The 19,623-nt window shown below is 39.5% G+C and overlaps 1 protein-coding gene across 5 annotated transcripts in view; it reads left to right on the forward strand.

Moving 5' to 3' along the window:
* GRIA1 (glutamate ionotropic receptor AMPA type subunit 1) overlaps nt 1-19,623 on the forward strand; it is a 382,121-nt gene that overhangs the window by 336,752 nt on the left and 25,746 nt on the right. For all 5 annotated transcript variants that reach the window (XR_016313529.1, XM_089682810.1, XM_089682811.1 and 2 more), the window contains exons 12-13: nt 13,564-13,762; nt 15,868-16,115. Coding sequence is in view for 4 of the 5 variants with exons in the window: in XM_089682810.1 (XP_089538936.1) it covers nt 13,564-13,762; nt 15,868-16,115 (447 nt within the window). In the remaining variant the exon portion in view is untranslated. The remainder of the gene's footprint in view (nt 1-13,563; nt 13,763-15,867; nt 16,116-19,623) is intronic.

Genomic DNA, 19,623 nt, shown 5'->3' on the forward strand with positions numbered 1-19,623 from the left:
TTGTAGGCCTCATTCCGTTTTCGGTAAACAGTAGAATGATGTGCTTTACCGAAAAGCTCTATCTTGGTCTCATCTGTCCACAAGACGTTTTCCCAGAAGGCTTTTGGCTTACTCAAGTACATTTTGGCAAACTGTAGTCTTGCTTTTTTATGTCTCTGTGTCAGCAGTGGGGTCCTCCTGGGTCTCCTGCCATAGCGTTTCATTTCATTTAAATGTCGACGGATAGTTCGCGCTGACACTGATGCTCCCTGAGCCTGCAGGACAGCTTGAATGTCTTTGGAACATGTTTGGGGCTGCTTATCCACCATCCGGACTATTCTGCGTTGCAATCTTTCATCAATTTTCCTCATCCGTCCACGACCAGGGAGATTAGCTACAGTGCCATGGGTTGCAAACTTCTTGATAATGTTGCGCACTGTGGACAAAGGCAAATCTAGTTCTCTGGAGATGGACTTGTAACCTTGAGATTGTTGATATTTTGCCACAATTTTGGTTCTCAGGTCCTCAGACAGTTCTCGTCTCCTCTTTCTGTTGTCCATGCTTAGTGTGGCACAGACAGACACACAATGCAAAGGTTAAGTGAACGTCTCTCCTTTTTATCTGCTTTCAGGTGTGATTTCTATATTGCCCACACCTGTTACTTGCCCCAGGTGAGTTTACAGGAGCATCACATGCTTGTAACATTCTTATTTATCCGCAGTTGTGAAAGGGTGCCAATACTTTTGTCCAGCCCATTTTTGGAGGTTTGTGTGACATTATGTCGAATTTGCTTTCTTTCCTCCCTTTTTTTGTTTTGTCCCAATACACACAAAGGGAATAAACATGTGTATAGCAAAACATGTGTTAATGCAATACGTTTCGTGAGAAATACATGATTTCCTGGAGAAATATCAAGGGTGCCAACAATTTCGGCCATGACTGTATGTCCATACAACAGTGTAGTAGGGATCCTTACTGGCCCTGTTTCAATCACCACCAGGACTGTTTGTTTGGTCATGCTCTAAGATCATGATCTATCTATACAATATCCTTATAGATACAATATATATCAGTGCATTCTTTTGGACATTTAGACATATGCACTTATTTGTTACATCAAGGATGTAAACAATATCCTAACTGCATCATTTGATGTTTTACGTATATGTTTCTTTCATACAAGATACTTTTCGAACACAAAACGGTGTTAATTTTGATGTCATATTTCAATTTAGTTTTAGTCATAGCCTTTTGGCTAAAATGCCATTTTAGTTTTAGTCGTATTTTAGTCATCTGAATTGTTTTAACTTTAGTTGTATTTTAGTTGACTAAAATCTAATGGGTTTAGTTAAATTGTAATGCATTATTTAACCTTCCTGGCGGTATGATTATTTCAGATTTTTGGTGCTGAAAGCGGTACCATTATTTTGCATGGAAATTTGGCGTTTTATATTGTAGGCCTGTAATTCTTAGGAATAACTCACTTAAATCTGTCCAAACCAGAGTCTAGTAGATGTCTCGGGTAAAAAAAATGCATTTATTATATATAAAGAAAAAATTTTTTTTAAAAACTTTCTATTTATGCTTTGGGCCTTCCCAATCATACACTGTAGTGCTTACAGTGTATGATTGGTGTATACAGTGTAGTCATATTGCTTCAGTAAACATCCTGGGTGTGGAAAATTTTAAAACATGGTACAGCACCAAGTCCGACGTCACAATCAGGACAATAGAACCGGGTTTCTTTTCTGATTTTCCTTCCAGTGTCGTCACGCTTAGAGCAGCAAACCACACACATCCTTGTGGGTGCAGACTTCTTTTCCGTTGGTGGAATGTGGTCCATAAAGTGATGACCAGTCAGGCGTTCCGGGTTTACAACGCCAGCACCACGACGTCCAGATCTATTTACAGTCGTTGGTGTTTGGTGCTTGAGAAATATAAGTTCGGCAACTTTCCAAACAAAGTCTGCATGCACCACAGGCTTGTCACTCTTTTTTTTTTAGCAGAATGAATGCGTTCCATAAACACTGTTCAAAAAGATGCCTGAAGATTTTTTTGTAATTTTTTTTGTTGTTTTCTCATTGCTGCATAAAATGTCATGGCCTGGTCAGATCTGTCCACACCTCCCATGGTGTTGTTGTAATCCATTTCCTTTTGCGTGTACCATGACAGTAGAGGTGTTGTGAATAGTAGTCATTAGGCAAACATCTTTTTTGTTGCCCCATTTCAGTGCCATCATTTTGCCTTTCTGCCAGGCAACTATTTCTCCTGCCTTGAGCTTTTTATTGCCAAAGGTTGGCGGCATGTCACCCCGGTTAGCCCTAACGGTCCCATATGCATCCGTCTTGTTGTGTAGAAGGAACTCATAGAGTTCTGGAGAAGTGTAAAAATTGTCTGTGGTAATACAATAGCCCTGATTCAGCAATGGCTCAATCAAAGTAAGAACTGAAGTGGTTGCCATTCCATAATTACTGAATCGTTCGTTGAATTTGGTTCCTTTCCCGGTGTATAGGACCAAATTCCATATGTAACCAGTGTTTGATTCACATAGCATGAATGATTTTATGCCAAATCGTGCTCTCTTTGACGCCATATACTGTATCCAGCTGAGTCTTCCTTTGTAGGCCATTAGACTTTAATTGATATTAATGTCTCTATCTGGTACATAAGTCTGCTGGAAAGTTTTCAGAATAATTTGATAAACCTCCCAAATCTTTTTGAGTTTTGGAGCTGGATGAGAAGTCTCATCAAATTCTTCATTATTTGCAAAGTGCAAATATTTAATTATCAGAGAAAATTTGTATTCTGACATGACCGTGCCAAAAAAAGGAGTGGCTAGTAATTTGTTGGTTGTCCAATACCACTTCTGCAGGGGTTTCCCCACCACTCCCTGAAGAATTATTAGGCCCAGAAACTTCCAGATGTCCTCTTTGGTCACTGGTTCCCACTTTCTGCTCCTTGAAAACCTCTGATGCATAGCAGCTTGTTGCTCCTGGTACCGATTTGTCTCCGTAACAATTTTTTCAATAACCTCATCGGTCAAAAAGAGTTGGAGGTATGCCAAGGGGTTGTCATCCTTAACATCCACTTTGATACCAGGTGCTCCAGTAAACGGGAATCTTGGGGGCGCTACGTGCTCCATACCGCAGTCAATCGAGCACCAAGTCCGCACAGTCGCAGGATCGTTGCTGAAATCGCTTTCTGTGTCTGATGACGAACTTCCCCAGGAATCGCTATCACTCAATTCTGCAAGCGATTCTGTATCTCTGTCACTGTTTTCCAGCAGGTAATCTTTCAAGCAGTCTTTTTGGGTTTATATAGGTCTGTCTGTCTTGGATATAACATATACATCTATAACAAATGGTGGCTCATCAAGTGGACCCAGATTCACAAATATTGGAATATTTATGGTAAATTTGTGCTCATATACACAACAAGTCTTCTGAATTTGTTTTTACTGGAAGGACGTCTGTTGTTTTTAGTTTGGAAGGATGATTATGGATTGTTTTTCTAAACAACATTGCTATTCGTATCTCCTGCGTGGCTATTTTATTGATTGTTTTTAAAGTTGTTACCTATTAGTAGGAATATAATGCATTGCCCCAAGTGATAATAAAGTTTTTTTGTACATTTCGTATTGAATATTGTTGCATTACATATTTAATTTAGATAATTGTTTGAAGATTTACTTGCTGTGTATTGACAAGCCATTATAAATTTTGTCCCATAAGGAACTTTTCACTTCTGTCTGGCAGGCTCAGTGCTGGGCCATTGATCGCTCTTCTTTGATTGATACCTAGTTTGAAATTCTGGTTTAAAGTTTTTATTCATTCTGATCTGTCTGTGTCTTAAACCCCAACACCTAAGAGCAGCTAAACACACACTTACTGCTTCCCATCCGCTCTATAGCAGAAGTACTGCTACAAAGCAGCATGGGTGCACATAATCATGTATACATTGGATATAAAAAGTCTACACACCCCTGTTAAAATGTCAGGCTTCTCTGATGTAAAAAAAATGAAACTTTTTCCACCATTAATGTGACCTATAAACAGTACAACTCAGGTGAACAAACACCTGTTCTAGGTGGAGGGAAGTAAAAATAAAAAACTAAAATAATATGGTTGCATAAGTGTGCACACCCTTAAACTAATACTTTGTTGAAGCATCTTTTGATTTTAATACGGCACTCAGTATTTTTGGGTATGAGTCTATCAGCATGGCACATCTTGACTTGGCAATATTTGCCCACTCTTCCTTGCAAAAACACTCCAAATCTGTCAGATTGTGAGGGGCATCCCTGTGCACAGCCCTCTTCAGATCACCCTACAGATTTTCGATCGGATTCAGGTCTGGGCTCTGGCTGGGCCATTCCAAAACTTTAATCTTCTTCTGGTGAAGCCATTCCTTTGTTGATTTGGATGTTTGCTTTGGGTCATTGTCATGCTGAAAGTTGAAGTTCCTTTTCAGAAGTCTGAAGGTTTTGTGCCAATATTGACTGGTATTTGGAACTATTCATAATTCCCTCTACCTTGACTAAGGCCCCAGTTCCAGCTGAAGAAAAACAGCCCCAAAACATGATGCTGCCACCACCATGCTTCACTGTGGGTATGGTGTTCTTTTGGTGATGTGCAGTGTTGTTTTTGCGGCAAACATATCTTTTGGAATTATGGTCAAAAAGTTCAACCTTGGTTTCATCAGACCAGAACACATTTTCTCACATGCTTGTAGGAGACTTCAGATGTGTTTTTGCAAAATTTAGCCGGGCCTGGATGATTTTCTTTGTAAGAAAAGGCTTCCGTCTTGCCACTCTACCCCATAGCAGAGACATATAAAGAACACAGGAGATTGTTGTCACATGTACCACACAGCCAGTACTTGCCAGATATTCCTGCAGCTCCTTTAATGTTGCTGTAGGCCTCTTGGCAGCCTCCCAGACCAGTTTTCTTCTCGTCTTTTCATCAATTTTGGAGAGATGTCCAGTTCTTGGTAATGTCACTGTTGCGCCATATTTTCTCCACTTGATGATGACTGTCTTCACTGTGTTCCATGGTATATTTAACGCCTTGGAAATTCTTTTGTACCCTTCTCCTGACTGATACCTTTTACCAATGAGATCCCTTTGATGCTTTGGAAGCGGACTATGGCTTTTGCTGTAGGATGCAACTAAGAAAATGTCAGGAAAGACCTACTTGAACAACTGAACTTTATATGGGGTTAATCAGAAGCACTTTAAATGCTGGCAGGTGTATACTGACTTCTATTTAACATGATTTTGAATGTGATTGCTTAATTCTGAACACAGCTACATCCCCAGTTATAAGAGGGTGTTCACACTTATGTAACCACATTATTTTAGTTTTTATGGTTACTTCCTCCCCTAAAATATTTAATTTTGTTTTTCAATAGAGTTGTACAGTTTATAGGTTAAAAGAGTTATGAAATATGTTTTCTTAGTCTAATTTTTTTACATCACAGAAACCTGACACTTTAACAGAGGCGTGTAGACTTTTTATATCCACTGTATATACGTGATTTCGCATTTCCAGGTTGGGGCATGCACAAGCCGCGTGCGTGCCCTACCCGCAGCGCAGTGCCCGGTGATTGCCGAGCATCTCCGTCAAGGGGGAGAACTGTTTGTAAACAAAACTCCTTGTTTTTTTCTTCTCAAACTTGTCGGTCTTTTTTTTTTATAGCACAAAAAATAAAAAATGCATAGGTGATCATATAGCACCAAAAGAAAAAAGGATGTAAATTTCATTTGGGTGCAGAGTTGCATGACCGCGCAATTGTCAGTTAAAATAACACAGTGCCGTAACGCAAAAAATGGCCTGGTCAGGAAGGGGGTAAATCCTCTGGAGGGCAAGTAGTGTATTGCTCCTAAATACACAATCCCTACATGCAAGCTAATTAATTAGTACCGACCACTACGTAACATAAAGTGATAAAAATGTGAACAATATAATATTATCATTTGTACATACTGTAAATAATGCTAGAGCACACATGTGCAATAGATCAGTGTGGTTCCACAGTCACTTAGAAAATGTAACAGTCTATGTGTCTTCATTTCATCTTCAGTGCAATCTTCCCACAACTGTATGTGTACCACACAGTGAAACACTTCCACCAATCATGCCTTTAGGTGTGCTTTCACCTGGAATATTGGACCTCTTAAATTACTGGAAGTCACATACCCCACATGGGGTTAAGCACCTTTCATAGCTCTACTAAAGGCAGAATTTATTTTTTAAATTAAGATAACAAACATGTTTTATTCACCTGCTTTGTGCAATGGTATTGCACAGAGTGGCCCCGATCCTCCTCCTCCCTAGTTCCCCACCCTCCTTGCTCCTCCTTTTCTTTTGCTAGGGGACACACACTGCATGCTCATTCCCAACCTGTGTGTCTACAGAGCTACACTCCATAGACACACACAGAGGGACTTAGCCGTGCCCCCCCACTTCCTCTTAACAGTATTTGGTTGACAGCAACAAGAGCCAATGGCTCCTGCTGCTGTTCAAGTCCCTGTGTGAACAGGGAGCGAGTGGAGAAGAGATGTGGCCATTTGCAGCGCTGATCTATTCTCCTCTCTCTTCCCCTTCACACAAAGACACTAAAAACATTTTTTACTTTAATGCAAACAATGCATTAAGGTAAAAAAAATGTTTTTAGGTTTAGTATTACTTTACCGCTTTATCCAGGTACAGTTCTTAGGACTGTAGACACACCAGTCTCTTAAGGGTTACTCCTTCTACTCAACATATTTAGCACAGTCCCAGCACAGCTCCATAACATAGTTACATAGTTAGTCTGGCTGAAAAAAGTCCATCCAGTTCAACCATAGAAAAAAAAAAGTTATAATCCTATACCCACAGTTGATCCAGAGGAAGGCAAAATAAACCCAGCAAAGCATGATCCAATTTGCTCCTGCTGGGAAACAAATTCCTTCCTGATCCCCTGAGAGGCAATCGGATATTCCCTGGATCAACTTTACCTATAAATGTTAGTATCCAGTTATATTCTGTGTATCCAAGAAAGAATCCAGGCCTTTTCTGAAGCAATCCACTGAGCTGGCCAGAACCAACTCTTGAGGGAGTCTATTCCACATTTTCACAGCTCTTACTGTGAAGAAACCTTTCCGAGTTTGGAGATTAAATTTCTTTTCCTCCAGACGTAAAGGGTGCCCCCTTGTCCTCTGTGTTAAAACAAAGAAACATCATGCTTTTTACAAAACACAGGTTATTACAATAAAAGACTAAGAACACTCTCATTTACATGGATGGATTCCCATATACTGCTCTCTCTGTGGCTATTACAGATCAATCCTGCTTCCTCAAACTCCTGGGAAAGCTCCTAGCATGATGACCGCACACTTACAGCTCCACCTTGTGTGTCATGCCCTTAGCACTCCATCAGAGGGTGGAACTAGGATCAGTCCAAGCATGATGAACTGACCTTAGATTTCACCATTTAGTTTTGGAAAATATTTAAATGAGAATGTGATTGCTCGCAATCATGTGATATTTGTCTTCTCTTCAATTTCAATGGATCAGCCCTTTATCTTGTTATGATAAAACGTTTTGTATTTAAAGTATATCTATAGCCAAACTATTTTTTTTGTTTGTTACGGATAGAGTGGGGAAGGTTTAGAATGGGGGTTGGCAACAGGCTGATGGCAATCTACTCATCATTCATGGCCATGTTGGCGCATGGAAGGTTATAGAAGACCAAGCGAAGATGTTGGCAAGCCAGTGAGGAGCTCACTGAAGTCACGTCACTGGAGGGGAGCAGATACCAGACCAGCCACCCTGCACAAGCAGAGAGAGGAGCACTGACCTGTCTATATTACAGGAAATTACTGCACAGAGGCATAGCTGCACAGTGGATTACTGCTCAGATCTGGAAGAAATACACAAAGCACACTAAGATTCAAGTAAAAATACACATGCCTCATGTATTTAGACAATATTCACCTTCAAAGTATAACTAAGCTACAACTAAAAGCCATTTTTTTTTTGTTTGGATAGACTGGTAAGGGGTTAGAATCACTGTCTGATTTTCATTGCAGTTTGTTTTATGCTCTCCAATTGTCTGAGTCACCAAGAAATAAAAGTGAAAGTAAAGCCAAAATCAAGAGTTTTTACCAGAACAGGAACGGGGGAAAATGCTTCAGTGGGAACACTTGTTCTCATGCAAACTGTCTAAGAGGGGATTTCCCTCACATTGGAAACATTTCCTGTCTTTTTCCTTGAGTCTACAGGACAGGCAGTGAAGAGAAAGAATTGGCAAACACCAAAAAAAGACAGCTGTTTGAACCCTCCCATCCTCTATTCAAAATGGAAAAAAAAATTGCCTTTCGAATCAAGGTTTTCATTAATCCGGGGTTAGTTTAGTCTGGAGTTTGCATAGCAGAAGCCATGTTCTCGGTGTAAAGGTCTTCACCATCTATGCATTTTCATGTCAACTACTTTGGACAGTGTGTCAGCAATGGCTTTTATTTTTCCAGTCAAAAATTATTTCTGTAATTTCAACCATATTCTTGAAAACTCTTCAGAGGAGCTCCACCGATGGGGCTACACGCCCAAGTCACAAACATTATTGCTAGCAAAATAAAGGAATACTCTGTAAGTACAGAAATTTAATAGCAATAACAAAACTGACTAAAAGTCATTCTGATTTTCTATTATCACTGTGCTCTACAATTCCAAACAATTCTGCTCTTGATGCATGAAACACTGCTTTTCCTTCTTGAATGAGACTTTCTTCAAGGTCATCTTTGGATGCATCTGTTTGCATTATACTCTTTTAGACACAGCAGTGCTTTTCTCAGATTGCTTTCAGTATACTTAGCTTCTTCTGCTACGCGGTCTGTTGCCACAAAATAGATATTCCCAAAATAAGGCAAACAGAAAACAAGTCACTAGTCTTGCCTTTAGGCTCCCCGCAGCTGATCTATTTCCAATTACTGATGCACCATGCCTTGTTCTGCAGTGTGCCTGTGCATGAAAGTGCCAAAGCAGGGCTTTGAGATTATGGAAGCGCCAATACATAAAATTAATGATGCAGAAGCAGGGAGAGCCTTGCACTTCAGGCTTCAGATACAGCTTTCTCTACAGAAAGGAAAAAAGTAAGCAGCACAGTAGTGACATCACCAAATCTCACTCCAAATCTCCTGGGAAAAAAAATGCAAGACAAAGGGTATATTTTTCAGTGTACTGCTTAGGCACAATTTTTAGATATTCCATATAACATAAGACTTCACTTTTTGAATTCAGATCCATTTTAAGTAACACTTTCAGTGACTTAGAGATGAACGTATTGTACTAACAATGTTCTCATGCCAAAAAATTACATTAGACCGTCTGTCCTGTGGAGCAGGCTCATTTCAAATTGCCACTATTTCATTATCATTGGGCATGACACCATCTAAATTTATGAATTCCTCTAATTATACTTTTTTCCACAAGTACTAGATTTTATCCTTGTTGAACTTGAGATTTTTGGGCACTGTCCAGAACTTTTCATAGCATGTCATCATTTTCCTGTTTGGACATGGCTGCTGTGCTCATTTCATCCATTACGCAGATGCCATCCATATCTACAAATTCTTATGCATTTTTGATGAAACGCTTCACTAGAACATTAGATAGTACCTAACTGAATTTATATAGCCCCCAAGGCATATTAAAAGTGAACAGTATTAATGACTTCAGAAAGACTGACCTCACATAGCCATCAAATAATTCAGGATGGGGCATAATAATTGTGTTTCACTCACATTGAACTGTACACCCTTAGGAGTGGCAATAGAGAAAATGCCATGTGATTGTTTTGTCAAGATTATTTGGAGCCAGGTACAACCTTAGACTTCTGAGCTGTGCATCCCATGCCGGTAAAAGAGGGCCCTGCTCAAGAGATGAATGTCTGCTGTTCATGTGAATGAACCCCAACCTGGTATAGATTCTAACCTCTCATTATTCTATCCAAAATAGAAAAAAATAATTGCTGGCTTAAATTGGCCTTAAAGCAAACCTGTGCTTTGTCCATGCTACACTTATCTTCTAGGATAGAGTATGGTAAGCCCTGTGTTAGCTTCAGTTTGCCTTAGTTGGAGCTTACATAGGGTTGAGGACTCTCTCCATCTTTATGTGACAGCACTGAACTGATCACGAAGAACAAAAATTGTCACATGAGAGGAAGGAGAGTTAGGCAGGCAATGGATATCACAATTTTCTTTCCTTCCACCACAGGTGGAAGGAAAGGAAAATCACTCGACTCCCCCATCAACACAGTCAGTGTTGATGTGGGAATGCCTCCCACAAAGCAATTGTGTTCTGACGGCAGGGAGTCTTGATTACTGCTAGCGACACATGCTCTTGCATACCTGGAAGTACTGAGTGTTCTCACACATGGCAGCTGAATGGAGCAGTGGGGCAGAGCAAAGGAAAGGTATGTTCTGCTGGGGAAGGGGGGGGGGGGTTTAATGTAAACTTGTTGAATTACCCTACATGAAGGAAGCACAGATTTGCCTAAAAGTAACTCAATCAGTAGTATAGAAAAACACACTGCAGACTCCTTTTAAGTGCTTACGTGAGGGAAAATCTCCTCAACGGAGTCACACATAAATAGAAAATACAGAAATATTAACTCTTCCCTACTCAAAAGAAAGAGTTGAACTAACTGTAGGCTTTATGCCCTAAACTGCAACATTAACCCCAACAATTAGATCAAACCTCATAAAACCATTATCCTAACACTAATCTAGCTAGCTATAGATGGATTGAATCTCAGCTGGTTCAGCAGGGACCAGTCAAGATTCAATCCACCTATGGGCAAGCTGGTTGCAATGAAGTCTATCCATCAATTGACTTCAGTACAAACAGCCTTTTGGATTTTTTGCATATGATTACTACTGGCGGCATTAGCCGCTAGCTGTAATCATTGTGTTCTCCAGCAGGGAAGGCTCCCCACCAGCAGAACACAATATCGCTGCATGGTTGCAGGAAAAAAAATTGCATCATCTATGGCTTTCTTATCTCTAAAATAAACACTGAACTAACCACTGCGGCTGAATACTTAAGAGTACACTTTATCATGTGTCAGGATTCTACTCGCTTCTGAAGCTCTCCTGTTGATTGGACTTTTGTATGATATGTGTTGGGGTTAGTTCCAGAGTGTCAAGCTTTATCTGTGAGTTTGAGCAAAGCTCAGGCCCTCTCTGGAATGGCAATGCAGCTTCAAAGCCACTCCAGTCTTGTCTCTGGCAGTATAATCAGCCTTCCCAGTTCTTCCCTTGAACTTCCATCACCCAATCACCCCCCTATGTTGCGAAGATGAGGAGAGCGGAGGTATTCTGAAGTTTTAGCAAAACACAACAGGCAGGGCTTTCACCATTCCTTGTGATTAATGTGCAGCAAGGCACTGTGTTTTTAGCCCACAGCGGGAAATTAGGTGCTGAGTACATTTTTTCCAGGATAAACATGTATTTTTATGCACTTGCTTGGTCCTAAATGGATGATACATAAGGAAATCGTACGCGTATTGCAAAGTGTTTTTTTTTATTTAATCACATAATTTTGGGACACCTTGGGTGTTTTATGTGGGGGTTTAAAATCCTATTCACATTATAGGATCATATGAAACAATTGGATGGAAACAATGGCTCTTAAACAAACACAGGAAATTATGTTTCTGGGGGGCATTCTGTACACATTCTGTGCTCAGAACACCTCTAGGTAGCCATATTGCATTGCATTTTACAGAAAATTACAGCACTGCCAATTGAAAAATTTCAATTAAAATATGACTTGTGTTGCAATTGTATATGCTACATTGCCTTGAAAAAGTATTCATACCCCTTGAAGTTTACCATATTTTGTTATGTTACAACCAAAAACATAAATGTATTTTATTGGGATTTTATATGATAGACCAACACAAAGTGGCACATAATTGTGAAGTGGAAGGAATATGATAAATGGTTTTCAAAATAAAACAAATAAAGATCTGAAAAGTGTGGCGTGCATTTGTATTCAGCCCCCTTTACTCTGTTACCCCTAATTAAAATCTAGTGGAACCAATTGCTTTCATAAGTCACCTAATTAGTTAATAGAGTCCACCTGCATGTAATTTAATCTCAGTATAAATAAAACTGTTCTGTGAAGCCCTCAGAGATTTGTTAGAGAACGTTAGTGAACAAACAGCATCAAGAAGGCCAAGGAACACACCAGATGGGTCAGGGATAAAGTTCTTGAAATCTGTCCACTGGACAACTATTAGTTTTGCGCTCCACAAATCTGGCCTTTATGGAAGAGTAGCAAGAAGAAAGCCATTGTTGAAAGAAAGCCATAAGAAGTCCCATTTGCAGTTTGCAAGGAGCCATGTGAGGGAACACAGCAAATGTGGAAGAAGGTGTTCTGGTCAGATGAGACCAAAATTTAACATTTTGGCCTAAAAGCAAAATGCTATGTGTAGCGGAAAAATAACACTGCACATCATCCTGAACACACCATCCCCACCATGAAACATGGTGGTGGCAGCATCATGTTGTGGAGATGCTTTTGTTAAAGCAGGGAAATGGAAGATGGTCAGAGTTGATGGGAAGATGGAGCCAAATACAGGGCAATCTTAGAAGAAAACCTGTTAGAGTATGCAAAAGACTTGAGACTGGCGTGAAGGTTCACCTTCCAGCAGGACAACGACCCTAAACATACAACCAGAGCTACAATGGAATGGTTTAGATCAAAGCAAATTTATGTGTTAGAATGGTCCAGTCAAAGTCCAGACCTAAATCCATATTGAGAATCTGTGGAAAGACTTGAAAATTGCTGATCACAGACGCTCTCCATCCAATCTGACAGAGCTTGAGCTATTTTGCAAAGAAGAATGGGCAAAAATGTTACTGTAGATGTGCAAAGTTGGTAGAGACATCCCCAAAAAGACTTGCAGCTGTAATTGCAGCGAAAGGGGGTTCTACAAAGTATTGACTGGGGGGCTGAATACAAATGCACGCCACACTTTTAAGATATTTATTTGTAAAAAATTTTGAAAATCATTTTTAATTTTCCTTCCACTTCACAATTTATGTGCCACTTTGTGTTGGTCTATCACATAAAATCCCAATAAAATACAATTGCAACATGACAAAATGTGGAAAATTTCAACAGGTATGAATACTTTTTAAGTCACTGTATATTTTTTTTTTATTTGATATTTTTTTCTCATGAAATTGGAGTTACTCTTTAAGGAATTTTAGTATGGAAGAAATTACTTTAATGGCTCTCCTCCAAAAATAATACATCATCCATCTATACTGTGAATCATTGGTCTCCAACATGGGGTAACTGGTCCCCTCAAGGTGTAAAATGTCCACTCTTTATATAGCGTTATTCCTCGACGAGTTTGTTTTTGATTTTTTTGCACAGACACGTATTTTAGGTTCTCCTTAGCCTTGTACACAATAATAAAGATTGAATACATTTAAATACAGATTTGATCCTGTATGCTCAGGAGCTGTTAGAAATGGCACTGTGGTATAACCATGTTCTGCTTAATAAAATTATTTGTGATACTTCCTTCCAGGTCTCTCTCAGGACGCATTGTGGGCGGTGTCTGGTGGTTTTTCACACTCATCATCATCTCATCTTATACAGCAAACTTAGCGGCCTTCTTGACAGTAGAGAGGATGGTATCCCCCATCGAGAGTGCTGACGATTTGGCTAAACAAACAGAGATAGCATATGGAACCTTAGATTCTGGATCTACAAAAGAATTTTTTAAGGTTTGTTAAAGTCATTAATATCTGAATGCATTCTATAGCAGGTTTCTGTGTATATCAGTGCAGTCAGCACAGTGATGCTATTGCAGCTGTTTTAATTACATGTAAATATGTTGATTTCATTGGACAGGCTTCTTTTTAAGGCTGGCCATACATGGGTCGATTTCCGGACAATTTTTAATTCGAAAATCGGAGCTTAGAATAATCGGTCAATTTTCATTCTGTTAATGGGGCAATTTGCATGGTTCCTCCCCATTTCCATGCTGGAAAATTTGTGAAAAACGACCGATTTTTTAAATCGTTGATGGCAACATCGGATTACAGAACAAACAACGTTTTCGATTTTTGATCGAAAAATCGTTCAGAGTTCGACCCATGTATGGCCTGCTTAAGTAATGTGTAAGGCCCAGGGGCAGACTGACAACTCATGGGGCCCCCGGGCAATAGGGTATCATGGGGCCCCTGTGTCCTTGCCCAAACTCAAAAAAGCCTATGAGAAAGGTACCAGGGGCATCTCATGGGGCCCCCGACTGACCCCGGGCCCTCGGGCAGTGCCTGAGTTTCCAAATGGTCAGTTCACACTGGCTTTGAAAGCAGGCATTTGAGAGGCATTTTTAATGCTCCTTAAAGGCATGTGGAAATGATACTATGGGCAGCACACAGTGCTGTTCACATTATCAAAACATGAAACGTTAGCATACTGTCAGGAAGAGTTTGAAGCCTCTTAATGCCTCTCATTCAAGTCTATGGTGACGCTCCTCAAATGCTCTGGCAGGCGTTTGCAGTGCAGTTGCTGCACGTTAATACCATTAGAGTTTATTATAAACATTTATGGTGCAGTTGTAACGCTTGTAAAACGCCTCAAAACTGCTCATGAGGTGTTTGGGGAGCATTTTTAATGCTTGTAAAACGCCCATAATAAAGCTCATTAACACCTGTCTAACGCCCATACTAATGCTATAAGGGCATTTTTGAAGAGTTATAAATTTAGTCAAGTGTGAACAAGGCCTAAGTGTGCTACTTACAGGTGTTTATTAACTCTCACAGAGATCACAGTACTCTCTCTGACAATGTCTCTATCTGCCTTTTACTCCAGAAAGATGCAGCCATCTTTGTTCAGGCATTATTCAGGGTCAGCATGCACTTCATGTACTAAGAGGCTGACTCAGAGATACTGTTACATATATTCTGGTGCCTGTGCAGTTTTTGGCTGTGTTCACAAAAGTCTGATACAGATCAATTCTTGCTATAATCTCTCACCTTGCTAAAAAGTTACGTTTTGCTGTCTGTTCAGTGAGGGAATTGTTTCATCAAAATGAAACAGTTGTATCTACAACACGAATTGAAATTTAATGTTCCAATATGGACACCTGTTCCAATGAAAATTGTCAGATAGGATTTCCACTTATATGGGGAGACTTACACTCACTTCCTATTGTGTCAATATGACAGAGAGTGAAAGCAAATCTCAGCACAGGGGACACATTTAAAAAAACATGATAAACATTTGCCCAGACTATCCAAAACTCAATAAAAAATCTGACTGGAGGTCCTTTTCAGGATTAAAATTGAGGCACCATCAGTAAGTTCTCTGCTTCATGCATCTGTATTCTTTGAGGGTAAATTATACAAACATTTATTTATAAGATGTAGTAAGATGTGCTGATAATTGACATGTTAACACCTTTTGTATTTATTTTTTCTTGCATTTTTACAACCCATCAAAAAACATTTGTATTTCTTTCTCCTCATCATTAAACCATACATATCAAGCTTTGCATACCATTTATGCACCATAAATATGACACAAAAGAACTATTTTCTCGGCTTGTCTTGTGCTATCAAAATATCAAAAGACTTTTTACCTAATTTGTAATTCCAGTTTTTTTCTTTTACTTTGCTTTAAGCAGTTGTGTACGGAAGCGCCTCTTCAGATATTATGCCATGAAAGCATTTTAACGAGACATTAAATTTCTCAAATAGCTGTTCACTACTTTCTGTACTAAAAGCTTTTTTGATAGCATCAACGGTCACAAAACGTATATATCTTGTCAATGTTTTTTTAAATGGTTGCCAAGTCTCCTTTTTTTCTTGTTTTGTATTCCTAGAGATCTAAAATAGCTGTGTTTGAAAAAATGTGGACTTACATGCGTTCGGCGGAACCCTCGGTTTTTGTTAAGACCACTGAGGAAGGGATGAACAGAGTGAGAAAGTCTAAAGGCAAATATGCATATCTCTTGGAGTCCACGATGAACGAATATATAGAACAGAGAAAACCCTGTGACACCATGAAGGTGGGAGGTAACTTGGATTCCAAGGGCTATGGCATTGCCACCCCAAAGGGGTCACCTCTGAGGTATGTAGCTGAGCATTGCTTTATTGTACATTGATATTGCTCTTTGGCTGTAGACCCTGGGAGTACATGGAAGTCAAAACTTATCCCTTCATTGGATTGTCCATCTCTTTGTATACTCATCCATCTGCTTGTGTCATTTCATTCAACAGTGTAAATATCCTAAAATAAATAAAGATACAACTAGTTAGTATATTTAACTTCAATGACTGGAGGACCTGAACTGTGAGAACGATTCTAAGGGCAAGGTTCCCTGCAGCTGCTTTTTTTCCCATTACTGACCCAGTATATCTTGTTCTGCACTGCACATCTATGTCGAGGTGGCCATGTTTGTAGAGTCAGGGCTTTACTTTGTCATACAAAACCTGCTTCCCTGATAAGTGGTGATCTAATGACTAGTGGAATAATATTCAAAAATCAGGGCAGGTACAGGAATCACAAATCCACAGAATGAAGAAAGAAAAAGCATTCATGCACTGCAGGTCCTTGGGAACAGCTTCTTCTTCAGCAAGAAGAACAGTGAGCACAGCTAGCATAGTAGTGATATAATCAAATTTAAGGTAAGATCTCCAGAGACAAACAGTCAGAGGACGTAGAGCCTTATTTGATCTAACACTGCAGATATACAACTATTAGCCAACAGAACATAATTGCTGAGGCACAAACACATGTCAGGAACAACACTAATATTTTCCCAGAGGATTTAAAAAAACCTTTCTTCATTCTTAAGTTTAATTAAGATTTTAGAATGTTTCTGATAAAGATAGTAGATCCGTACTTTTTAATTTCAGGTCTACTATAATAGATTTTGCATTTGACCCTGGCTTCATACCTCACCGTGTAATAACATGGAGGTTATTTTATACAGTCTCATTTTCAAAAAAAGATTTATTTTTCAACTGTCATGTATGTCACCTTGGCCTGGTTCTCAAGCTGTGTGTCTCCTCTCTCTTGAGTATCCTGTAAACTAAACTACTAGAATTATGAAGGGTTATGATTAAATCAACATTAGTTAATCAAAGTTCAGCTTTAGCCAAACCTTTGTTTTGTTTTGGATCTAGACGAGAAATATTAGAACACGTCAGAATTTTTATTGCCCTGTGTGTTCCTGTTAGGAAGGTTTCCTTTCACTTCCTTTCCTCATAACAGGATAAGAAGTGAGCAGGAAATGTATCCACATTGAGAGGAAATCCTGCATTTCGTGGAGGTTTCACTAGGAGGTTTCTAGTCATCTCTTGTCCAATGAAAATTGTGAGTGAGGGGATCTCTACACTTTCTATTCATGTGGTAGGAATTGGGGATCTCCCCAGCAAAGTCACTGATGGCACTGAACACCTCAGAGAGGTTCCTAGCCTTTCCCAAATATACTATAACAACCCATGCAAAGCCATTTCTTGCCTAAGCTTTCCCTGATTACTTACTGGACATGAGGGTCATCTGGGACAACACGCATGCTATTCTTTGGGGAGAAAAAGTTTGGGAAGCACTGGCCTTGCTAGGTTCCTAACTCAATAGTTATGGTAAATGGCACTTGAAAAGCACTGTTCTTCTATCTGAATGAATGATTGGAGGAATAGAGAAATTGTCAGGAAAGATGACCCTTTTGTCATTGCACAGTGCAGGGATCTTTTGTTGATTTGGAAACCACTAAATATCTATCATCACCTTAAAAATGTGCCTAGCAGTGCATTGCAAAATATATTCTAAAATGTATCAAAATTAAATATTGAAGTTGATATTGCACTTAAAGGTAAGGTACTCTTATTACCTTAAGCCATACACCCCCCCCCCCCCAGCCTGGGGGTAACTGATACCGGAAGGTTTGTAACATTAATGCATAATATGCATTAAGGTAAGAAACCTTGAGCCTTTAGAACTTTAAGAGTGGGTGAACCAAAGAGGGAAGATAAGTAAAAGCACTTGGTAGTTGTGGGGGGTGGGAGCAGCTTTAACACGAACCTGTTTATTTTTCACGCACACAAAAAAACTTTACAAGCTATTTTTATGTCCTTTTAAAACAACAAACCTACCAATGTGTTCTAGCTGATTTGGCATCATATTGATTTTCTACAAGTAGGTTATGGACATTTGTCAGAATTAAAACAACACATAGCTAAGTTTTTTCTACAATGCTAAGTAAATGTATTTTTTCCGATCATTTTTGGTCTTTGACAATAAAGTAATAAATGATTCATCAGGATCTTAATAAATTAGATTCTACATAACAAAGCTGCTCATAATATGTCTTAAAATGTACCGATTTGTCAATACACTGTATAATGCAGGAAAAGCAGGGTGCAGAAAACAGTAATAGCAGTTTTGCTGACTGGGCATTTTAGTCTTTTCAGTTCTGTCCTGATACATTTCATAGATCATGGAATTGCTGTAACAACATGCACAAAATGGGATGTTCCTGATTGGGCCTAAGGGCTCATGTACACTGCAGCTGCTAAACTGACGTTCAGGAGCTGTTCAGTGTTTTTTTCAGCAGCCCCTGAACTCTCCCTAATGTTTTCCTATGTGTCTATATACACTTAGTCGTTTACATGCAGTTGAGTTTACAGTCATTTTTCTGAACCCACCAAACTTGCATTCAGGAGTAGATTTTACTGGTGTTTCAAACGCCAAATGCTTGTAAACACTTGTAACCACGGTTAACCGCATTTATAAGCGTTTGCGTTTAGAAGCGTTTTTAACTGTTCCATATCCAGATGCTGTCCAGAGCCTTTTTTCATCATCAGAAATGCATGCAAAGTGTTTTCCATGTATTCAAATGGACCCGGTACACAAGCGCAGTCAGTTCCAGGTTTCGTGTGAAGGCAAAAATGGTAGAACGTTCCGCATTATGCTCATGATGGGATCCATGGTGAATACAACCAGAAAAGACAGGTCATCTCAACACATACTGCTGTCTCTGCTTCCGCTCTCTCTATTTCTCTCAAAATGTCTGAAATAGTTATTTACTATTTTTCAGTGCATTCTGGGCATTTGGGAGGGTCTCCTGAGGTTATCTTTTAAAAATGCTTCTAAACGCAAACACGCATAAACGTGGTATGCAAACGCGGCTAAACTGACGTTTTTGAACCTGCGTTTTCCAGCAGTCATTTTCAGAGGAGCAGCAGTTCTTGCTGCTATTGTGAACAAGTCCTAAAAAAATTTCTGAAAAGACAGGAATAGGGGGTCAAGATATAGTAACATACATACACACATATAAAAACAAACACACACAAGAACATGTATACACACAGACACACACACACATGTACACATGCATACATCTACACAAACACGTACATGTACACATGCATACATCCACACAAACACGTACATGTACACATGCATACATCCACACAAACACGTACATGTACACATGCATACATCTACACACACACAGAGAGACACATGTACACACAACACACACATACAAAAACATGTATACAGCCCTATGAAAAGTTGCAGTAACTTATCTTCACTCACACAGCCGGGTTCTGCACTGTAGAGGAGGGGGGCA

Source organism: Staurois parvus, unplaced genomic scaffold, assembly GCF_062004578.1.
Source record: "Staurois parvus isolate SC_StPar_1 unplaced genomic scaffold, SC_StPar_1.0 ptg000298l, whole genome shotgun sequence".
NCBI classification, from domain to species: Eukaryota; Metazoa; Chordata; class Amphibia; order Anura; family Ranidae; genus Staurois; species Staurois parvus.